Source organism: Moschus berezovskii, chromosome 14, assembly GCF_049115385.1.
Source record: "Moschus berezovskii isolate FMDL1 chromosome 14, NW_MosBer_1.0, whole genome shotgun sequence".
Classification (NCBI taxonomy): Eukaryota; Metazoa; Chordata; class Mammalia; order Artiodactyla; family Moschidae; genus Moschus; species Moschus berezovskii.
The window spans coordinates 68,464,870-68,487,094 of NC_142473.1; the positions used below are offsets into that span (position 1 = coordinate 68,464,870).

General features: G+C 44.6%; 1 protein-coding gene across 2 annotated transcripts in view; it reads left to right on the forward strand.

Annotated features, from left to right (window-relative positions):
- The window catches only part of KIAA1549L (KIAA1549 like), a 315,219-nt gene that overhangs the window by 179,863 nt on the left and 113,131 nt on the right, over window positions 1-22,225 (forward strand). The window contains exons 2-7 of one of the 2 annotated variants that reach the window (XM_088843233.1): window positions 967-3,492; window positions 3,899-4,519; window positions 6,496-6,611; window positions 9,762-9,981; window positions 11,218-11,351; window positions 21,162-21,324. In XM_088843233.1, the coding sequence (XP_088699359.1) occupies window positions 967-3,492; window positions 3,899-4,519; window positions 6,496-6,611; window positions 9,762-9,981; window positions 11,218-11,351; window positions 21,162-21,324 (3,780 nt within the window). The remainder of the gene's footprint in view (window positions 1-966; window positions 3,493-3,898; window positions 4,520-6,495; window positions 6,612-9,761; window positions 9,982-11,217; window positions 11,352-21,161; window positions 21,325-22,225) is intronic. The other variant, XM_088843234.1, reaches the window with a different exon arrangement.

Sequence of the window (22,225 nt, forward strand, 5' to 3'; positions counted from 1 at the left end):
CCTGAGTCTAACATTTTTTTGGCCAATAATGTAGAAAGCTCCAGGAGTACCTCCTCTTTGTTATTTTTATTTAAAATATTACTTAAGGGCACTGAGCCCCCTCTGGGGTCATCAGCATCATTGGCACTGCTGTGGAAAGGGGATCAGAGAGGGTCCTCAAGCAGGAGGTCCTCCCAAGCATGGAATTCCCAGCTTTCTGATCGGTTATTTCTTTGCCTCCTTTCCCGTGGAGTCACATTTCGTGCCCCGTCTCCCCGCCTGTCCGCCTGCAGTTTTGCACGTTTGCGCTGACAGTTCTGCTTGCTCTGCAGGTGCTGGTGGTGACACCAGGCCTTGTGAGAGCTGCCTGTGGTCCTGGGTGGGATGTGAACAGTTTTTCTCTCGGAAATAGCCTAATTTGAAGGAAATCCCCTTTGCTGTTTGACATGGGGTGAACCATAGCATCAGGAATCCTTTTAAATCCAACAAGATATTAATAAATCTGTCTCCTGGGTGCCACCTCTCCAAACACAGGCAACCTCAGTTGTTGCTCTTGAGATGCCCTAAGAATAAAAGATCTGCATTCAGACACATAGTCCTTTCCTTTTGCACTGCGGATTCTTGGATGAGGTTTATTTTGGTGTCCTTGGCCATGGCAGGGAGCCATGTTCAGCTTTGGTTTTCTAGGCTGTGAGTTTCACAGTCCAACCCTTGTCGGTGGAATAGATTTAAAACACACAAATATCTTCCACATCTTTGCTTAAGCATCACCTCATCAGCGGCTATCTCTCACCAACGTTGCCATGTAGGTTAGCTGCAGCATCCGCCTGTCTGTAATGACCTAAGTTATCGTTTGTTTAATGAGTCTTAATGAATGTTTAATGGTGTGGAAGCTCTGTGAGGTCCAAGGGGTACTTCTCTTGCTTACCCTTCTCTCCAGGACCTATGATTAGCCGAGACCTGACAGCAGGATATTTCATTTCACAGGAACGGACAACCAGCAGGTCGCTATCACCCCAACCCCGGAGTCATCTCCTCATGGGAGGCTGTTACCGATTTCACCAACATGGCCTTTCTCCGAAGTCCAGTCTTCCTCAGCAGTGGACAGAATGAAGCCTGGGCCCGGACCATCCCCTGACAACACAAGCTGGCCGCAGTCTGCCTGGACGGCCCTACCCAAGACACACCGCCGAGCTCGGGCCCACGGGGACTTCTCTCCTTCCCAGGGCAGCGCACACAGCGCCTCCCTCGAGCCTTCCAAGGGTTCCGCCGAGACCCTGGTGCAACCAAGACCTCCCAGGGGGAAAGAAGCAGCCGCCGTGCCAGGTTTGCCTCACACCAGCATGCTGCCCCCACTGTCCACCCTCCTGCCAGTGACGTCCTTCACCGCTGGCCTCCCGTTGCGGCCGCCGTTGGTAGGGACTCCTTCCGTTTCAGAGCTACATTCCCCGAGGGCAGACGCTCTCCTCTCATCTTCCTCTTCTTCATTGGCTCCTGACTCACCTCATTCCATCATCTTTTCTAAGGCAGCAGAGCGACCCACCAAAGTGCCTTTATTCCCCCACACAGCTCCAACTGACTCCTCCTCAAGTCAGAGCATAGCGAATCCCCTAAACCCATTTGCTGAGGAAATGAACCATGCTCCATCCAGAAGTGCCTGGGATTTAATAGACACCCCTCATCTAGGTTTTTCTGGATCCTCAAGCCCAGCAGAGGGTCCTCACTCAGCGGGCTCCCCCTCACCTGAATTTTTTAGCTCCGTGGCAGACCTGGCCCCTTTGTCTCCCCCTCTGCCAGCCTCTGGAAGTCTTCAGCTTCCTGGTGGAAGGCCCTCGTTGTCCATGTTGGAAGTGGCTCCAAGTCTTGCATCCACCCAGCCGATTGAAGCTGAGGTGGCTGAAAGAGCACATAATGGGGTGTCTCTGCCAACCTTGAAGAGTGCAGCAGCCCATGAGGCTGCGTCCTCACTGGTCCAGATCGCAGAGTCAGTGGCAGTGGGAATGACCAGCCTGGAAGCAGCCCGTGCTCCTGCAAAGAACTCTGCTTACCCTCTGCGTGTGTCCGCAACCCCAGAGAATTCCAAAGGGCCCACCCTTTCAGCAGAACACAAATCTTCCCCTTTGGTGCCTTCTCCTCTGCCTCTCACCACAGCTGACCAAGGACAAGAACGCCCTTCTGGGGCAATTCCCACATCCCAATCAAATGGCACAACAGCAGACTTCCCCTCCACGCCTGCCCCGCTCCAGCTGGCATGGAGTCATGCCTCTCCATCCACTGTGCCCCAAGTGCCAGCTCCTGAAGAAGCTGGTAGTGATGGGTCCCCTCCCACAGCAGCTACAGACCTCCTCCTCTTGAGCACATTTCCTCATCGTCCTTCCACGACTTGGACATTTCCCCTGCAGAAGGAAGATAGCACGGCAGCTGTTTTAAAGAAAAATGAAAAGGCAAATTTGACAGTTGCTCTCCAGACCCTTCCGAGTAAAGAGAGTCTAAGTCTCCACGCTCCAGGTGGATTCACCTCTGATTTCAGCACTGATCATGTCTCTCCAGACATGACACCACCAGGAACCAGCCTCCTTCCTTCTGAATCACCTCCGTCTTCCATCCCCTTTGCACGAGCTCCCCAGCCTGTGTCTCCATCTCGTAGTTTCTCCAGGACCAAGCCAGTGACTTACACAGCTGTGACAGACCATTCTGAGTTGCCAGATTTGGCTTCCAAACAGGTGACAGCTTTTCCCTCCTCCAGTGAGGTCTATGATTTCACAACAATGGGAGGCATGAAGAAGCCAGCAACCACAGATGTTTTCTGGAGTTCTGTTGCAGCAGAAGCTGAGTCCCTTTCCACAGAACCCATGATGTCTGGCTGGCTGCAGCAAACGAATTATGATGTAAATGGGCACACAATTAACTCCACAAGTTGGGAAAATCACCCAGCTCCAGCCACTTCTCCTGGTGGTTTAAATCCCACTGCCGATACAATAAAATCTCAGGGTTTCAAAGATAATGTTGGGCATTCAGCGACTGTGGAAGGTTTTAGCATCCATGATCCAGGGTCTGGTATGAACACCAACCAGTCCATCCAACAGTCAGATGTTACCACGGTTGGAAACCATACAGACTTCTTGTCCATAAACACTAACAGCTACACCAGAGACTTCCAAATGGCTGAGATTGGAGGTTACCCACGTAGAAGCCAACAAGCTGTGTCTCGTCCCCATCTACAGTCACCTGCCCACCCAACACATCCACTTGTGCTGAGCTCTCCAAGTCTGACTTCCACAGCTCGCTTGCCAGAAATGCTTTCAGATGAAATGGATACAAGTTTTCAAATCGCCCATGACATGCATCCATCTCCGGTGATAAATGCTTCCCCACCGTTCCACGATACCCTGAGATTTCACTCTACTGCTGAATCGCCTTCTCTGTCAACCAGTGCCTTGTTCAGGACCCCGTCCAAAGCACCGCGGGCTTCTCAGCGCCCCGAGAAATGGACAGGTGCAACCACTAATGCAGGTAGTTTGTTTCCTGGTCCCTCCCAAGATAGGAGTGTGACTGCTTCTGGGGCCAAAGCATCTTCAGGCTCAACCCAAATACCTAGCTTTGCTCCAAAGGAGCAGATACGCCTGATTTTAGGATGATGACTGAGTTACTAGTCCAGGTAGTCATGCCCTTGATCTTCGGCCGACTTGATTTTTTGGAAAGTTTTCAGAATTTAAGTGTCCTTATTTCCACCCATAGCTTTGCTCTAAGTGGCATTCTCATTATGGTTAATGGACTTGGTGAACCTAAAGCCGTTTTGCCTAAATTCCAGAGCTCAGAGACCTCTCATCCCAACAAACCCGTAAGTGACACCCATTCATCCCCACCAGTGGTGTGTGCATTCCGTGCCAGTGACAGACTTTGCCTTTTCTCTTTGCAGTGGACTCCTCAGTGTTGCCCAAGGCAGAACCAACAGCAGCAGCAGCAGCAGCGACCACGTTGTTTCTTCGGAAAGCAAGTCCACTGGTGCTGTCTGCAGCCCTGGTCGCTAAGGGCACCGGCAGCAGCCCTTCGGCCATGGCCTCTGGATTAGCCAAGAGCAGCTGGACCACTGCTCTAGCTAAAAACATCACGAGCAGTGCAGCATCTGGCCCCAAAGCAACACCAGGGGCGGCTCATCCAGCCTTCTCGTTCACGCCGACCTACATGTTTGCAAGAACAGCACATACCATGAGCACTCACACAGCCATGCAAGGGAACACGGGCGCTACCTCTGGCCTGTTATCCACAACACACCTCCCCAGGAAACCACAAGCCATGCACACGGGCTTCCCGAACCCCACCAACCCGGACCTGCCCAGGGTGTCCACCACTCGCCCGCTGACCATCACAGCAGCCTTGACGTCCATCACCGCACCAGTGAGGGCCACCCGGATGCCGCCTTCGTCAGCAGAAAACACAGATGCTGCTCTTCCCGCTGTGTCCACTGCCGTGCTCACAACTGGCAAGACGGCGTCCAACCTGGAGTGTCAGATGTCCAGTAAGCTCCTGGTAAAGACAGGTAAGAGGTCACTGCCCTGATTTGATGTGAAAGCTGCAAGTGCATCCTGGCCTCAGAGATGTAGCAGAATTCTTAGATTTCTTTGAGATCAGTGGTTCTCAACCAGTCCCTGCCACCACGTCTGGAGACGTTTTTGAGTGTCTACATCTTGGAGGGCAGGGAGGGTGTTTCAGGCATCTAGCATATTAAGAGACTAGGGATGCTGCTAAATATTCCTACAGTGCTCAGGATGGCCAGGCAACAGAATAATCCAGCCCAAAACATCCAAAGTGCTGAGGCTGAGCAGTCCTGATCTTTATTAAGTGATAGAGAAGAATCTCCTCTATCGTGTGGAGAATATGATACAGAATCTAGCGCTGGGGTCCAGCCTGGTATCAGAGGCCTCCTGAAACCAGTTCCACTAGGGAGTCTGAGAAACCAATGGTACACTAAAATTTGCCTGTAGAGCATATCTGCAGGCAAACCTTGATGATGCTATGTCTCCAGTGATGTCTCACATGTGTGAATGCTGTGATTAGTAAAATACACGATCATAGGCAGGGCAACAGAACTCAGAAGGACTCTGTCACGTGTTTTCTCAACCATCAGATACTAAAAGTACAGCTGCGGTACTCTCTGTTGGCACCTGAATTTTCTTCTGATCTTAAAAAGGAGACCTTCTTGAAAAAGTCGGGGTGGTAGATGCTGGTTTTTTAGCCCCCACCTCTGAGTTGCGGCAAATGGGCCAAGAAGACACTCGATGCTTTTAATAGTGTGGTAGTGTCTGCTATAAAAAGCATTCGAAACATTATTTGAAAGAGCATGCCAGTGTTGAATGCTCATGTCCCGCCTTCCTCTTCACCCCACAAAGAATTAAATGAAATTATTTCTTGAGACACATCCTATTCTAAAGTGGGAAATTGTGAAGCTAGGCATAGCAGAAAGCACAGTATCTTTTTCAATTTCTCAAGAGATTATACCATCTGGTTTTCTACTTCCCCTGCCCCCTCCCTCCAGATCTCTGCCTCCTGAATACCTCTTCCCTCCACCCCCACACGCCCTGCCCTGGCTCACATCACTCACCTACATTCTGCAACAGCAGCCAGATTTCTCTGTCTGCCTTCAGACTTCCCCCACCCCTCCAATCTGTTCTCCAGTCTGCAGTCAAGGGAACCTTCTAAAGTGCCTTTGCTTAAACCCCTTCCTTTCCCACTGCCCTCAGGGCCAAGCCTGGACTTGGAGACTGAAGTATTCTCTTCTGTTCCCTGTGCCTTTGCACTCGGTCTTCTCTCTCTTAGGAGTGGCCAGGGCAGTCCCTCTGGCCTTGGCCCAGCTCACGCCCATCATCCTCCAAGACTTCATGGAAGCATAAGTTCCTCCTGGAAACCTTCCCTGATCCCCACCCCCTCACCCCAGTCAGGGCCAGATGCTTCTCCAAGGGCCTCCAACTACATCCTAGGCTTCCCTTCAGGGAGCACCTGTCGTGTTCCATCACAAATGCCTCTTCCCCATGCCAGGTCTCCATCCTGCTTGTGGGGTGGGGACTGCCCTCCTGATGCAGGGTTGATTTAGGCTCTTTTAGGATGCAGGGCCTGCCCTTAAGGAGGCACTTGGGGATGCTGTTGCAGGAATTTCCTTGCATGCTGACCAGTCAGAGGCAGGCACATTGGCTTTAGCCTGGCTTTCAGAGTTAGAGGCAGTGACGGTCAGAAGTGAAGTGCCACTTGTGTACTAGCCATCTCTCCACTAGGGCCACCCAAATGGCTGGGCCTTCTTCCTTTAGGACGTGAGCGGGACCAACAGAGCTGCCGCTCCAGCTATGCTAAATGGGAAAATTGGGAAACTAGGAAATTATACCATCTGGTTTTCAGTTGGCCCTGTGCCCACCAGCTTTGCTCAGAACCTGTAGGGGGTGCTGGGTGGCTGGGGAGAAGCAGAGGGCTCATGAATTAGGTAGGTCTGCTGCCTTATGCTGATTTTGTGCTTCTACCCCACAGTTCTCTTTCTGACCCAAAGGAGGATGCAGATCAGTGAAACCTTGAAGCTCAATATAGCCAAAGGGCTCACACAGGCCTTGAGGAAGGCGTTCCACCAGAATGACGTCTTGGCTCATGTAAGCCCCCTGTTCTTGTAACCAGGCTCGTCCAGCCACGTCTTCTTTTTGGGTTCAGAGTCTGTTTACACTGTTTCTGTCCTCCCTGGGCACCATAACCACCACAGAAGTAGAATCTTTCATCATTCATCATTTTGGCAAATAGCTAATGTGTGGCAGCAGGAGAAGGAGGTCAAATTCTGAGATAGAAAATTGAGGATAATTGTGTCTAGTTTTGGAGCTGTTTTTTTTAAAGCCTGGATGTACTTTATAAAAATTGCCCCATTATCCTGTTATTTGGGGAAAGTATTTAATTGTGTCAGTGTAATTTTGTAGAAATCATCCACTGCTTTTTTATCTTCCTCACCATTGTAAACAGTTGGCGATTTATTTCTGGACATTTAAAAATTACTCTGACTTGTAAATTGAGTCCAACTTTGCTTAAATTGAGAGCAACAGACAAGGAAGTAAGCATTTTTTTTTTCTCTCCAAACACTTTCATGCCAAGTACTATTTAACAACCACCAACTGATTTCGATGGCATACCCAAGTGATGGAAGTCTTGCTCTACTCCCTTTCGATTTGATTCCGGGTTTTAAAGCAGTACACGTGATGGACAGTCAGTGGACAGCCCTTTACATCACTTAAAAATATTGCTCCAGCTTTCTGCTCTGATGCTCTGCACAGCTGCATTCAAATTAGTGGTCCTTCCCCTCCACCACACCACGGACTAGGAAGGAGATTGGGTACAGTTTATTCATCAGTGTTAATCTCTTCTGTATAATTCTGAAAAGAAGAAGAGGAAGTGCTCTCCGCAAGAGGCATCTGTGGTTTCTGCACCAGAAACTTTATTTGAAAGTTGAAAATGTGAATGTTTCCCTGTGGTTACCTGAGACAGTTTTCATTAAACTTCGGTTGTTTGCAAATTAGCCTCACAGTTTTTGCCCTTTGTTGCATATCATCACAGACCACTGTGAGAATTAGTATGAAGTAGTTATTTTTAACGGAGAAGGGAATGGCAAACCACTCCAGTACTCTTGCCTAGAAAATCCCATGGACGGAGGAGCCTGGTAGGCTGCAGTCCATGGGGTCACTACGAGTCAGACATGACTGAGTGACTTCACTTTCACTTTTTACTTTCACACATTGGAGAAGGAAATGGCAACCCACTCCAGTGTTCTTGCCTGGAGAATCCCAGGGACGAGGGAGCCTGGTGGGCTGCCGTCTATGGGGTCACACAGAGTTGGACACGACTGAAGTGACTTAGCAGCAGCAGTTATTTTTAAATCAGTTTTTATTTAAAAAAAATCACTTAAGCTTGGGATTGTCATATATGCACTACTTTATATAAGATGGATAACTAATAAAGACCTACTGTATAGTATAGGGAACTCTATTCAATACTCTGTAATGACCTATATGGGGAAAGAATCTAGAAAGGAGTGGATCTATGGATATGTATAACTCATTCACTGTACTGTACCGCAGAAACACAGCACTTTGAATTGACTGTAGTTCAATGAAAATTTAAAGAAAACACTGAAACATATTTCTTTCAAGAGGATGTTTGATATTATCACCATGAATAGAAGTCAGGATCATTTGCCACAAATAGAAGGTAATGATAAAAATGAAATAAGGAAGTTTCCTTACGGTCTAGTGGTTAGGATTTGGCACTGTTACTTTCATGGCCCAGTTTCGACCCCTGGTCAGGGATCTGAGATCCTACAAGCTGCATGGCATGGCCAAAATTAAAAAATAAAAATGAAAATAGTGGAGACAGCCTATTAAATTCAAACTAGATATTACTGCTTACAGAGGCATTAAGGCTGGGGCCTAGAGTCCCTTTGTTTGTTTAAAAATATGATTAGCACGGATTAGAGAGGTGTTAGAAGTCAACTGTCCTCAAACTGAGACTTGCTTCTTGAGATATTAATATTAGGAGGATTGGAATGGGAGTCACCTTCTTTCTGGGTGATTTGGTGGTGTTTGGTGCTGAGTCCTTGTTCCATCCAGAAATACCTCTTGTCCCACCTAATGTCACCTTGAACACCAGCTTCAAGTGACAAGGTGCTGAGGAGCACACAATGTGGAGGAAGCCAAGGACACCCAGCCTCCTGCAAAATCAGTTATCTTGGTTTCTTTGGCAAAAAACATGACAGTCCTAATAGAGATGGAAGAATAAGGGGAGGAAAGGCGGTGTTCAAAACACCCTGAACTGTTGATATCAAACATGAGGAAAGCAAAACAAAATAAGAATAAGGTCAAAAGCCTCAAGAATCTTCCAGTTGGGTAAGAAAGAGCTCAGATCATCAGCATCCCTTAGGACTCCTTTGCTGTACGAGAAATTCTCCATGGCCCAGCCTTGCCTTGGTCGTGAACCAGTTACAAGCCAAGAATGGAGTTAAATCTGAACAGTTCTTCTCTCAGCTTCTAAAGAGAGGGATTCACCTCATTTACTACCTGGCCCATATCTGGAAGGGGTCCAAACTTAATCTATTATTTCTGCCTTTTAATGTTTATGTTGTTGTTGTGCTGTGTTGCTCAGTCATGTCCAACTCTTTGCAACCTCATGGACTGTAGTCCGCCAGGCTTCTCTGTCCGAGGGACTTTTCAGGCAAGAATACTAGAGTGGGTTGCCATTTCCTATTCCAGGAGATCTTCCCAACCCAGGGGTTGAACCCATGTCTCCTGCATCTCCTGTATTGCAGGTGGATTCTCTACCCACTGAGCCATTGGGGAAGCCCCTTTAATGTTTATAAATGATGAGAAATATGGTACAGCCATTTTTCCCAGCATTCCTGCCCCAGGAAATCTCTTTTGCCTGCTGTCTCCTGCCTGCCTTCCTGGGTGATAATTGGTACTCACAGGATTAACCTGAGGCACTTAAGGAATAAAAAAAAACTACCCACAGACTTAATTCTATTTCAGAATTAAATATACATTTAACCCTATATTCATAGGTTCAACACAAATTATATTTTGTCGTATTCTGATATTTTGAGACCTGCCAATCCCATCAGCTTATAGGATTGCTAGAATATTTGTCGAATGGGAATGTCCTCTTCCCCAGCCACGCTGAGTAACCATGGTGGTTCTAAGAAACATCAAGAGAGATTTAAAGTATGGTGGAAATGAACACTAAGTTCTTTGGGTCCATTTGTCTTGTAGGTGGACCTTCTGGAACATTCTCACAACATCACCGTTGGTTATTACGCTACCAAGGGGAGGCTGGTCTACTTGCCTTCCGCAGTGATCGAAACGCTGGGTGTTTATGGGATCAGCAATGTCACAGCGGACGTGAAGCAGCACACCCCAAACCTGCAATCTGTGGCTGTCCTTGCCTCCCCGTGGACTCCCCAGCCTGCAGGCTACTTGCAGCTGAAAACAGGCAAGTAACTCAGAAGAAAAGGATTCCTCTTCATTCTGAGATTGTGCACGGTACCAGGAGGACACCTGTTTGAAAACTCCATCACTGGAACTTCCCTGGTGGTTCTGTTGTTAAGACTCCACACTCCCAGTGCAGGGGGTTCAGGTTTGATCCCTGGTCAGGGAACTGAATCCCTCATGCCACAGCCGAAGATGCTACAACTAAGGCCTGGTGCAGCCAAATGAAAAAAAGAAAACTCCTTCACTAGCTGCTCTGTCATTTCTTAGAGTTCTTGTGTACCTACCTCCATGGGCCTTGCTAATCTAATGTCCAAGTTCCCTGCACAGCAGCCTAAACTTTTCCAACCTGGATTCATGAGAAATATTGCTTCACAGAAGTCTTCCCAATTTATATGAGTATATAGTACTTATGAGCATCAGGTACTGTATTTTTTTCCCTATATTACCAATGGATAATGAGGAGAGTTGAGTATCCTCAGCATAAAATCTGTGCTTTGCAACAACATGTTCCAGATGCCCTTGAATTATAATCTTTGAGCTTAGGCCTTAGAGTCTTTCTTTTAAACTCCCTGGTGGGACTTCCCTGGTGGTCCAGTGGTTAAGAATAAACTTGCTAATGCAGGGGTCACAGGTTCCATCCCTAGCCCGGGAGGATTCCATATGCTACGAGGCAACCAAGCCTGTGTGCCACAGCTACTGAGCCTGTGTGCTCTGCAACAAAAGCGCACCGCATCTGGAGAAAGCCCCTGCTTTCCACAACTAGAGAACGCTCTTGCGCGGCAATGAAGACCCAGGGCAGCCTAAATAGATATTTTTTAAATTGTTGTATGTTTTTAAAAATTCTGATCTTGTGGTTTGAAAGCCACAAGAGTAGAGGAACCATTGAAATTGAAAGACTCAAACAACTTAGTCATGTAGGTCAATTGACTTCTTCCTTCCAAAGAAATAGAAGGCATGGTCACTCTAAAGTCATTTTGTTGTCTTGAAGCAGATGTTTCCATATGCCAATAACTGAAATCACAAAATTCTTTGCATTGGAGGGAATCTCAGGTTCGATCATGTTTTTAATTCTTCTATATTATAAATCATTTTAAGAGCCATTCCAAAACGATGACTGTCCTTATCTGCCTGATTTCTCTGGTGTAAAATCATGCCATTTTGTATTATAACTTCCATTAAGTTCAAGGAAGTAAGACATAGAACTTTGGTGAGCGTTGATTTATTACTCTCATTCTAGTGCTACAGTTTGTGAGCCAGTCCGACAACATACAGTCCTGCAAATTTGCTCAGACCATGGAACAGAGGCTACAGAGGGCCTTCCAGGATGCCGAGAGGAAAGTTCTGAATACTAAAAGCAACCTGACGATTCAGGTAAGTGGGAGGGTGCTTCAGCCTGTAGTTGACAGAGGGGCCACCCGGAACCCAAATGTTGGCGAGAAGTGCTTTGGTTCCCCCATTTCAAAGCTGCCTTTGTACTTCGGGTATATGCTGTCGACAGGAGAAGGTGCCACTTTGGGGTCACTGAGCTGAGCCAGGCCTGGCACTGATGAGGATATCTGGGGTTGATCATACAAGAGAGATGGTGTGCCCCTGTGTACCTGCTGTGATTTGGGATTTTATGTTTATTTTCCCTTGTAAAACTTCAAGTCTTTCTAATAAACTTATTTTTTTTAAAAGGTACTAGAATATACTCTATATGTCAGATGTCTCATATAAAGTGAGTCATTTCTAAATAACTAATTCACCTAAGATTTCCTTTTCTGTGATTTTAATTCAGTTTATTTTCCAGGCATCCACAGGAACAATCACCTTAGTTTAAGCACACACATCTTATATTTAGGGCTTACTATGTGCCAGGACTGTGCTAAGTGTTTTATAAATGCTTTGCTACATAATACTCAAGACATCCTTCTAAGGTGTTATTATCAGCATTTCACAGAAAAAAGGAATGGAGAGAATGGTAAGAAACTTCCAGAATTAGGACTTGAGCCAAAGCCTGTACGCTAATCCACCATGCTCTGCTAGCATCAATGCAACATAGAAATGGGATCCTTGATGAAATTTTCAGCAGGCATGTGACTTCTCTCCCAGGGCAGTCTCAATACTGGTATACTGTATTTCAACTTCCTGAATTTGCGGTAGACATGCTACCAAATGTCTTTCTCAGACCCACTTTTTACATTTCTATGGACAACATCTCCCTAGAGACGGATGCTTCTTAATAATTTTCATCCAGCCCCCAAGTTTCTCTGATTGTACTAACCAATCTCTCTGTTTTTACTGAACTAAAAGCCTTTGCAATTAAACCCAGTGGTTTTAAAATTGACATTTAGCTTAAATGAATTATCAGCAAAGCCAATATGATGTGGAAAGCATGCAATTTAATTTGAATGAGCAGTTGTCCCTTTCTAGATTCACCCAAAGTATATATGGAAGTATCTCATTATGATCTGGTTCATATTTGACTAAGATCTAAAAACATGTCACAGACATAAGATTTATGTAAGGAGTGTGACTCAGCTCCTTTGAGGGAGATCTTTTTCTTTCTGATTGTGTTTGTGATCCTCACAGGTACATGTGTCTTATTGGCACTTGGCAGCGGAATATATTCTAATTATAATCAGGATGTACAGACTTACAGAGCAGCTTCTTTTTATCAGCCAGTGGAAGGGACACCAAGATAAATAAGCTGCCCTTGGCCTTAAGAAGCCTCTCTTGTGTTGTTGTATGATATTCATGGCCATGAGATGAAGCTTTATAAAGTAAGCAACAAACATTCCTTGGAAAAGACTACAGCAGGCCATTAGAAAATTGCATCTAAATAGATTTTAGATGCTCTTGAATGTATCAATAGCTCTTGATATGAATGGATAATTAGGTGAATTGTTTTATTAACCCTCTTTCACTTTTTGCCTTGGCTAACAGGAAGCCCAGAGCCAAAGCTGTTGTGTAGATTTAATAACCCTCTAGGCCACTATGTTATGCATAGATCATTACATGCTAATCATCCCCCAGGGTTGTTGTTAATCTGTTTTTTTCAGGACCTGGTTTTGCAATTAATGAATTTCCCTTTTATTGTATGAAATATAATTTGTGGGGCACCTTGGATCTTTTGTGGAATAAAACCATGTAAATATTTACTTTTTTCAGAGGGTCATTGAAAAAGTGACGTCTTAGTTTTTACTTGTATAGCATTGCTATTAAGGGCTAGATTATAGTAGGCTCAATTAAGACTTTTTGATTATAAGCGATGGCATACAAGCTCACAAGGCTTATGTAAGAAGAGGAAGTGATTGGCTCATGTAACTGAAAAGTTTGTAGCTTCTTACTTCAGGATCCAGGTGCTTACATGATTTCTTCATGAAATTCTCTCATCTCTTGGCTTGCCTTGCTATAGGCTGGCATTATCCTCAGGCTCCTGGCACCTCCAAGTTTGTCTCATCTTTATTGCTCACAGTCTCATGGAACCACAGTGCCTTTTCTGGTGTCATTCCAGTCAAAATCGTGGGATTAGTTTTCATTGAACCCTCTTGGATCATGTGGTCATTTCTGGACCAGTAACTGTGATTGAGGATATGAAATGTCCCAGTCAACTAAGCCTGACTGAGATACCCACTCCTGGAACCTGACTGGGGCAATTCTACCCGAAGCACATGAACTCCTAGGAGAGAAGTGGTGTTTCCTCAAGAGAGATTGTGGTTGCTGACATGGAAGAAGGGAGATTGGATACTAAGGATGAAAACAATAGGTTTCCATTCCATCAGCTTTATGAGTCTAATTAACGAAATGAATCATGGCACGAGTGAATGGGAAGTAAGAGATGATGTCAGAACCCAAAGGAGTCTAAGAATAGAGGGGTGATGGGAAGGTGTTCTCTGCAAGGGACAGGGCATGACTATGAGGAAACTGTGATAGGACCTTGGTTTCAGGCCTGTGGATTTCTTCTTATTTATGAAGCTGTTGTTAAGTAGCCCCCAAGAGTGACTACACTTTTCTTAGCTGTAAAAAAGATGAGTAAACGTGACTGCAAAAGAGACACAGGTATATAGAACAGTCTTTGGGGCTCTGGGAGAGGGTGAAGGTGGGATGATTTGGGAGAATGGCATTGTAGCATGTATATTATCATATGTGAAACGAATCACCAGTCCAGGTTCGACGCATGATACAGGATGCTTGGGGCTGGTGCAAGGGGATGACCTGGAGGGAGGATATGGGGGTTCAAGAAGGGGAACACATGTACACCCAGGGCGGATTCGTGTCAATGTATGGCAAAACCAACCAATATATTAATGTAAGGTAATTTGCATCCAATAAAAAAAAGATGAGTAAAGAAAACATAAATGGAAAGACATTCTGTGCTTATGAATTGGAAGACTTAATATTGTTATGATGTCAAGTACTACGAAGAATGATTGATAGATTCAATGCAATCCCTATCAAAATTCCAGTGATGTCTTTTGCAGAAATAGAAAAATCTATCCTACAATTCACATGAAATCTCAAGGGACCTCAAATTGCCAAAACAATCCTGAAGAGGAAAACAAAGTCGGAGATCTCATACTTCCTGATTTCAAAACTTAGTGCAGAACTATTGTATTCAAAACAGGATGAAACTGGCATAAAGACAGATATATGGACCAATAGAATCAAATAGAAACCCCAGAAATAAATACATACATGGTCAAATGATTTCTGACAAGACCATTAGGTGGGGGAAGGGCAGTCATTTCAGCCAATCAGTTCAGTTCAGTTGCTCAGTTGTGTCTAACTCTTTGTGACCCCATGGACTGTAGCACGCCAGGCCTCCCTGTCCATCACCAACTCCCAGAAATTGCTCAAACTCATGTCTACCGAGTCGGTGATGCCATCCAACCATCTCATCCTCTGTCGTCCCCTTCTCCTCCTGACTTCAATCTTTCCCAGCATCAGGGTCTTTTCCAATGAGTCAGTTCTTCCCATCAGGTGGCCAAAGTATTGGAGTTTCAGCTTCAGCATCAGTCCTTCCAATGAATATTCAGAACTGATTTCCTTTAGGATTGACTGATTGGATCTCCTTGCAGTCCAAGGGACTATCAAGAGTCTTCTCCAACACCACAGTTCAAAAGCATCAATTCTGAGGCACTCAGCTTTCTTTATAGTCCAACTCTCACATCCGTACATGACTACTGGAAAAACCACAGCTTTGGCTAAGATGGGCCTTTGTCAACAAAGTAATGTCTCTGCTTTCTAATATGCTGTCTAGGTTGGTCATAACTTTTCTGCCGAGGAATAAGCGTCTTTTAATTTCATGGCTGCAGTCACCATCTTCAGTGACTTTGGGCCCCACAAAATAAAGTCTGTCACTGTTTCCATTGTTTCCCTATCTATTTGCCATGAAGTGATGGAACCAAATGCCATGATCTTCGTTTTTTGAATGTTGAGTTTTAAGCCAGTTTTTTCACTCTCCTCTTTCACTTTTGAGAGGTTCTTTAGTTCTCTTTCTGCCATAAGGGTGGTGTCACCTGCGTATCTGAGGTTATTGATATTTCTCCTGGCAATCTTGATTCCAGCTTGTGCTTCATCCAGCCAAGTATTTCTCATGATGTACTCTGCATATAAGTTAAATAAGCAGGGTGACTATATACAGCCTTGATGTACTCCTTTCCCGATTTGGAACCAGTCTGTTGTTCCATGTCTGGTTCTAACTGTTGCTTCTTGACCTGCATACAGATTTCTCAAGAGGCAGATCAAGTGGTCTAGTATTCCCATATCTTTAAGAATTTTTCAGTTTGTTGTGATCCATACAGTCAAAGGCTTTGGTGTAATCAATGAAGCAGAAGTAGATGTTTTTTCTGTAATTCTCTTGCTTTTTCAATGACCCAACAGCTGTTGGCTATTTGATCTCTGGTTCCTCTACCTTTTCTAAATCCAGCTTGAACATCTGGAAGTTCACGGTTCACATACTGTTGAAGCCTGGCTTGGAGAATTTTGAGCATTACTTTGCTGGCATGTGAGATGACTGCAATTGTGTGGTAGTTTGAACATTCTTTGGCATTGCCCTTCTTTGGGATTGGAATGAAAGCTGACCTTTTCCAGTCCCATGGCCACTGCTGAGTTTTCCAAACTTGCTGGCATAATAAGGCCCTCTTGACTAGCATTCCAGCGTGTTTGGCTTTAGGTAAGTAATCACAGCATTGTGGTTATCTGGGTCGTGAAGATCTTTTTTGTCTAGTTCTTCTGTGTATTCTTGCCGCCATTTCTGAATATCTTCTACTTCTGTTAGGTCCATACCATTTCTGGCCTTTATTGTGCCCATCTCTGCATGAAATGTTCCCTTGGTATCTCTAATTTTCTTGAAGAGATCTGTAGTCTTTCCCATTCTGTTGTTTTCCTCTATTTCTTTTTTTTTTCAAGGTTTTCCATCTATTTTATTTACTTTTTTTTTTTCAAAAACAATTTTAGGAATCTTTACTCAAAAACAACCTTATCTTAAAATGGAGTAACTTTGGTTTTACGAGCAGCAAGCAAAGTACAAGAGCATTAAGTTCTACATTAGGTCACAGCGTCTAATCTGAAATCACACCCGTAATATCATTTTTCAGGATATCTGGGAAATAGTTATTTCCCAGGATGTCTGAACTATAGCTACTCTATTTTGATTTTAATTGTAAAAAAAATTTTTTTTAATAGCCAAAGCAGATTTCACCATTAATGATGTCAGTGTTTTTCTAGGTATGAGAAGATGCAAGAATTGGAACCCATAAAACCTTTTTCTGAAAAGATCTAACTATCTGAAGGCCTGTTCTGCCAGTTTTTTTTTTTTTTTTGAGAGCACAGAGTGCCTCATTCCTGATTTTCACCCTGAACTTCTTTCAGGGGGTGTTGAAGGTCAGCAGCTTGCAATGGTCATGATGTAATCTTTGTAGAGGCAGCTGGCAAGTACCAACTTCCAGTCAGCAGGGTCCCTTCATAGCCACATATCTGACCATGTGACACCATTTCATGGCCATTGTGTCCCGCAGTGCTGGGAAGGCTCATTCCCAGGTCTAGGGAAGTGATGGGCCACTCAGTGTGCTAAAATTGGACTCCTCTATTTCTGTGCACTGATCACTGAGGAAGACTTTCTTTTCTCTCCTTGAGATTCTTTGAAACTCTGCATTCAAATGGGTATATCTTTCCTTTTCTCCTTTGCCTTTAGCCTCAGGCAAAACTGAATCTAAATATCCACAGTACCTTCGCCTTTAGCTTTCAGGCAATAACACTAGGAAAGCTGATATCCACAAGCAGAAGAATGAAGTTGTATCCTCACCTAATACCATTTACGAAAGTTAACTCAAAATGGATCAAAGACCTAAATGTTCAGTTCAGTTCAGTTCAGTTCAGTCGCTCAGTCGTGTCCGACTCTCCGCGACCCCATGAATCACAGCACGCCAGGCCTCCCTGTCCATCACCAACTCCTGGAGTACACTCAAACTCATGTCCACAGAGTCGGTGATGCCATCCAGCCATCTCATTCTCCGTCGTCCCCTTCTCCTCCCGCCCCCAACCTTTCCCAGCATCAGAGTCTTTTCCAGTGAGTCAACTCGTCGCATGAGGTGACCAAAGTATTGCAGTTTCAGCTTTAGCATCAGTCCCTCCAATGAACATCCAGGATTGATCTCCTTTAGAATGGACTGGTTGGATCTCCTTGCAGTATAAGGGACTCTCAAGAGTCTTCTCCAACACCACAGTTCAAAAGCATCGATTCTTCGGTGATCAGCTTTCTTCACAGTCCAATTCTCACATCCATACATGACCACGGGAAAAACCATTGCCTTGACTAGACGGACCTTGGTTGGCAAAGTAATGTCTCTGCTTTTTAATATACTATCAAGGTTGGTCATAACTTTCCTTCCAAGGAGCAAGCGTCTTTTAATTTCATGGCTGCAATCAGCATCTGCAGTGATTTTGGAGCCCCCAAAAATAAAGTCTGACACTGTTTCCACAGTTTCCCCATCTACTTCCCATGAAGTGATGGGACCAGATGCTATGATCTTTGTTTTCTGAATGTCGAGCTTCAAGCCAACCTTTTCACTCTCCTCTTTCACTTTCATCAAGAGGCTTTTGAGTTCCTCTTCACTTTCTGCCATAAGGGTAGTGTCATCTGCATATCTGAGGTTATTGATATTTCTCCCAGCAATCTTGATTCCAGCTTGTGCTTCTTCCAGCCCAGCGTTCCTCATGATGTACTCTGCATAGAAGTTAAATAAGTGTAGGAGCTACTAAAACTGTAGGACTCTTAGAAGAAAATCGGGGAAAAAAGTTTTATGACATTGAATTTGGCAGTGATTTGTTGATGTGACACCAAAAAGCACAGATAACAAAAGAAAAAATAAGTAAGATGTCATAAAAATTAAAAACTTTTGTGGCTCAAAAGGCATAATCAAAACTCAGCCCACATAATAGAAGAAAATATTTGCAAATAATATATCTATAAGGGGTTAATATCTAGAGTACATGAAGAACTCCTACATGTCAACAGCAAAAAACAAAGCAACGCAAGTAAGAAATGGGCAAAAGACTTGAAAAGACGTTTCTCCAAAGATGATATGCGGGTAACCAATAAGCACATGAAATGCAAAAAATCCCACCAAATACCACTTCACACCTATGAGGATAACTGTTATTTTTAAAAAATAGAGAATAACACGTGTTGGTAAGGAGAAATTGGAACTCTTGTGTACTGCTCTTGGGCATGTCAAATGGTGCAGCTGCTGTGGAAAAGAGTATTGTTGTTGTTAGCATTCCCTCAAAAAAGCACAGAATTACCATATGATCCAGCAATTCTGTTTCTGGGTATATGCTCCATAGAATGTAAACCAGGGACTTGAACAGATGTTTGAACACCAGTGTTCATAACATTATTCACAGCACCCAAAAGGTGGCAGCAATGTTAAGTGTCCATCTGCAGGTGAATGAATAAATAAATGTGGTATATCTATGCCAGGGAATATTATTCATTTTTAAGACAGAGGGAAATTCTGACACGTGCTTCCACATGGGTGTTGACATCATGCTAAATGAAAGAAGCCAATCACAAAAGGACAAATACTGTATGATTCCACTTATGAAAAGTGTTTAGTTTTGTCAAATTAATAGAGACAGAAAAATTGAATGGTGGTTCTCAGGGACTAGGAAGAGGAAGAAATGGAGAGTTATTTAGTAGGTATAGAGTTTCAGTTTCTGATGATGGAAAAGTTTTGGAAATGGATAGTGGTTATGATTGCCCAAGAATGTGAATGTACTTAATGCCACTGTACACTTTAAATGGTTAAAATGGTATAACATAATGTGTATTTTACCACAGAAAGTACTACACTAATATAGTGTTGTATGTTAGTGAAGTCTCCTTAATAAAAGTGTTCTCAATTAAAAAAAGTATAACTTATTTTGTCAAGTGTAGTAGGTACTAAGATACCATACTGCAAACTCTTTGGGATCCAGTGAGATATAGTCTTGCTGAAAAGAAACAAGCATATATATATAATGTTCCAAACAGAGATAAAGATTGCAAAGTTACTTTAGTTATTATTTTTTAGGTGACAGTACAGTGAGGTCTTTTGAATTATTCAGAAGGAAGTACCTTTCTTCTTGGTACCTTGGGAAAGTGGTGTGAATACTTGTGGCTAAACCACATTCCAAAAATGCTTCTGGAGAGGAAGCAAGAGTTGACCAGAAATGTTGACTCCTATATCAGTAATCATGGGACTCTAGGCACTATGTTAGAGAACTTAAAAGAAGCTTGCTCTTACGGGGAAAACTTCGAAATAGCTTGAAGAAGCTTAGTCTTGACAGTCTTCTTCAAAGTAAGTTTTAAAAGGAATGTTGCAGAGATATTTGTGTCTGAGCACACAAAGGTTTTAGACAGACTGGGTATTAGATCCTGGCAAAAAGAGAGGACATATTCAAATGAAGGCAATTTGAGGAAAGTCCAATGAAAAGGACTTTGCAGAAGTGTGCCCAGGCTCCAGGGAGACCACGGGGATGGTACAGCTTTCAAGGCTGTGACATTGGGGCTGATGCGGTGAGGGGAGGGAACAGGTATGGGAAACTTGGGCCAGAAGTGCCCAGCAAGAGCTGTGACACCTCCAGGAGGGAGCCCCCAACACCAGCTCTCTGACGTCACTCTTCTTCTTGCCCACATCCTGCTGAGCTCCCTGTAGCTAACACCAGGGCACAAGTAGCCCTTTGGTGTGGCCCACAGAGTTCTGCCTCTGGGGGCACTGAGCAGGATGAGGGCAGGGTAGCAAATGGATCTGGTGGGGGAAGGGGCAGACATCCAGCGCAGAAGCCCACAAAGACTGTCTCACCAGGCAGAATGCCTTCCTCCTGCATCTGCTTTTCACATTTCACCTGTGGGGTGTTTGTGTGTATACACACTGACCCGTGAAAGTCTCATTTCTTCATAACTAAAAACCTGACTTAATGACTCAAGAAGAAAACTATACCATCTCATAGTAATATTAACATATTCTATATTGAATTGATAGAGCACAGTGAAATGGAATCTCCCTCTAAAGAAGCTGTTTTCTATTTCTGCGTTCTTATTGCCATCAGTTTTCATCATGCTGTCCATTACTAGGTTGGTGACCAGTGGCGTGCATTCTCCATCCTTTCGACTTTAAAATTCCCCAAAAGTTTGAATCAGGCTTTCTCTGTCGGAGCAGTTGAGCCCTCCTTAAATTTACCATTCCTATGCTCTATACTGTGTCTTCAGAACCATAAAAATAGCCTGCGACCATTTAGCCCCTGGAAAAGATACACACACCAGTGGTTAAAACCTGAAGTCAGGCTGCCCAGGTTTGGGTCCTGGCTCCATCACTTATTAGCTGTGTGACCTTGGGCAAGTCCCTTGATCATTCTGGGCTTCAGTTTCCTCCTCTGTAAAAGGATATACCTCCATGACAGGATATACCTTCTAGGGTTGTGGTAAGGATTAAATGAAATCATGTGCCCTTGGAATGATGCCTGGTACGAGATGCCTGGCATGTTGTGAGCCATCCATAAGTGACAACTGTTGTTATTTTTATCTCTTCCTTGCTCTCTTCCCACCTCCCTTTCATTCCTAACCTCTCCTTAAACTTCTCCTCCCACGGCCTCCATGAAACAGACCCTCATCTTATTTGGCACGTCTCCCTCCCCTTTCCTCCTGTGTCCATTCAGATGGTGAGCACGTCCAATGCCTCCCAGACGGTCACCTTGGTGTACGTGGTGGCCAACCGAAGCTCCTTCCTCAACGGCACCGTGGCCAGCAGCCTCCTCCGCCAGCTCTCCGCTGAGCTGGTGGGGTTCTACCTCACCTACCCGCCGCTTACCATTGCTGAACGTGAGTATATTCGAGTTATGTTTGAATCCCTGTAGGACTCTACTATCTCCTCCGGGAGCTTAGCCTCCATGGTGCCATATGCTAACTCTTTTGTCATAAAATCACAACTGTAATGTGTGACTGAAAGGGGTTGAATTGATGAAAACTTCACTGCACATTGTAAAAAGCCCTGGCTAGGCTCTTTTACCCTTCATTTGTCTTGTATCTCATTTAATCCTCACAGCTACCCTCTATGGTAGCTGCAAAATTAGCCGCATTTTGCAGATAGGAAAATTGAAACTCCAAGAGGTTTAACTCCAACGTGCCTACTCTGACATAGCTGGTGAGACATGGAACCTGGGGCTTGAACCAAGCAGTCTGTCTTCTTAGCTTATAACACTGCCTGGTAGAGCATCTGTCCTCATGACAATCTTGGTTGCTAGGGTTTCCCCCACTTCTGCCATCAACAAAGATTCCCAGGCCTTCAGTCCTTGCCTGGGCTATAGATATTATAACGCAGCTCATGTGCAGTCAGCATCCTGACTTCACTTGATGAAGTCCCCATAGGCTTGTGGCCTCCTCTTACTCTAATGCTTCAGTTGCATAATCCTCATTACTATGCAGCAGGCATAGACTTCGAAGATGCAGCCTACATTTTGTACCCAAACACTTACTCAGTAGCCAAAGAAAGTAAAGATCGTGCTCTTAAATTTAATTGTTGATACATACTCAAGGTCACTGGGTAAGTGTTTTTTTTAAACATCTATTAGCACTCCAGTACTCTTGCCTGGAAAATCCCATGGATGGAGGAGCCTGGTGGGCTGCAGTCTGTGGGGTCGCTAAGGGTCGGACACGACTGAGCGACTTCACTTTCACTTTTCACTTTCACATATTGGAGAAGGAAATGGCAACCCACTGCAGT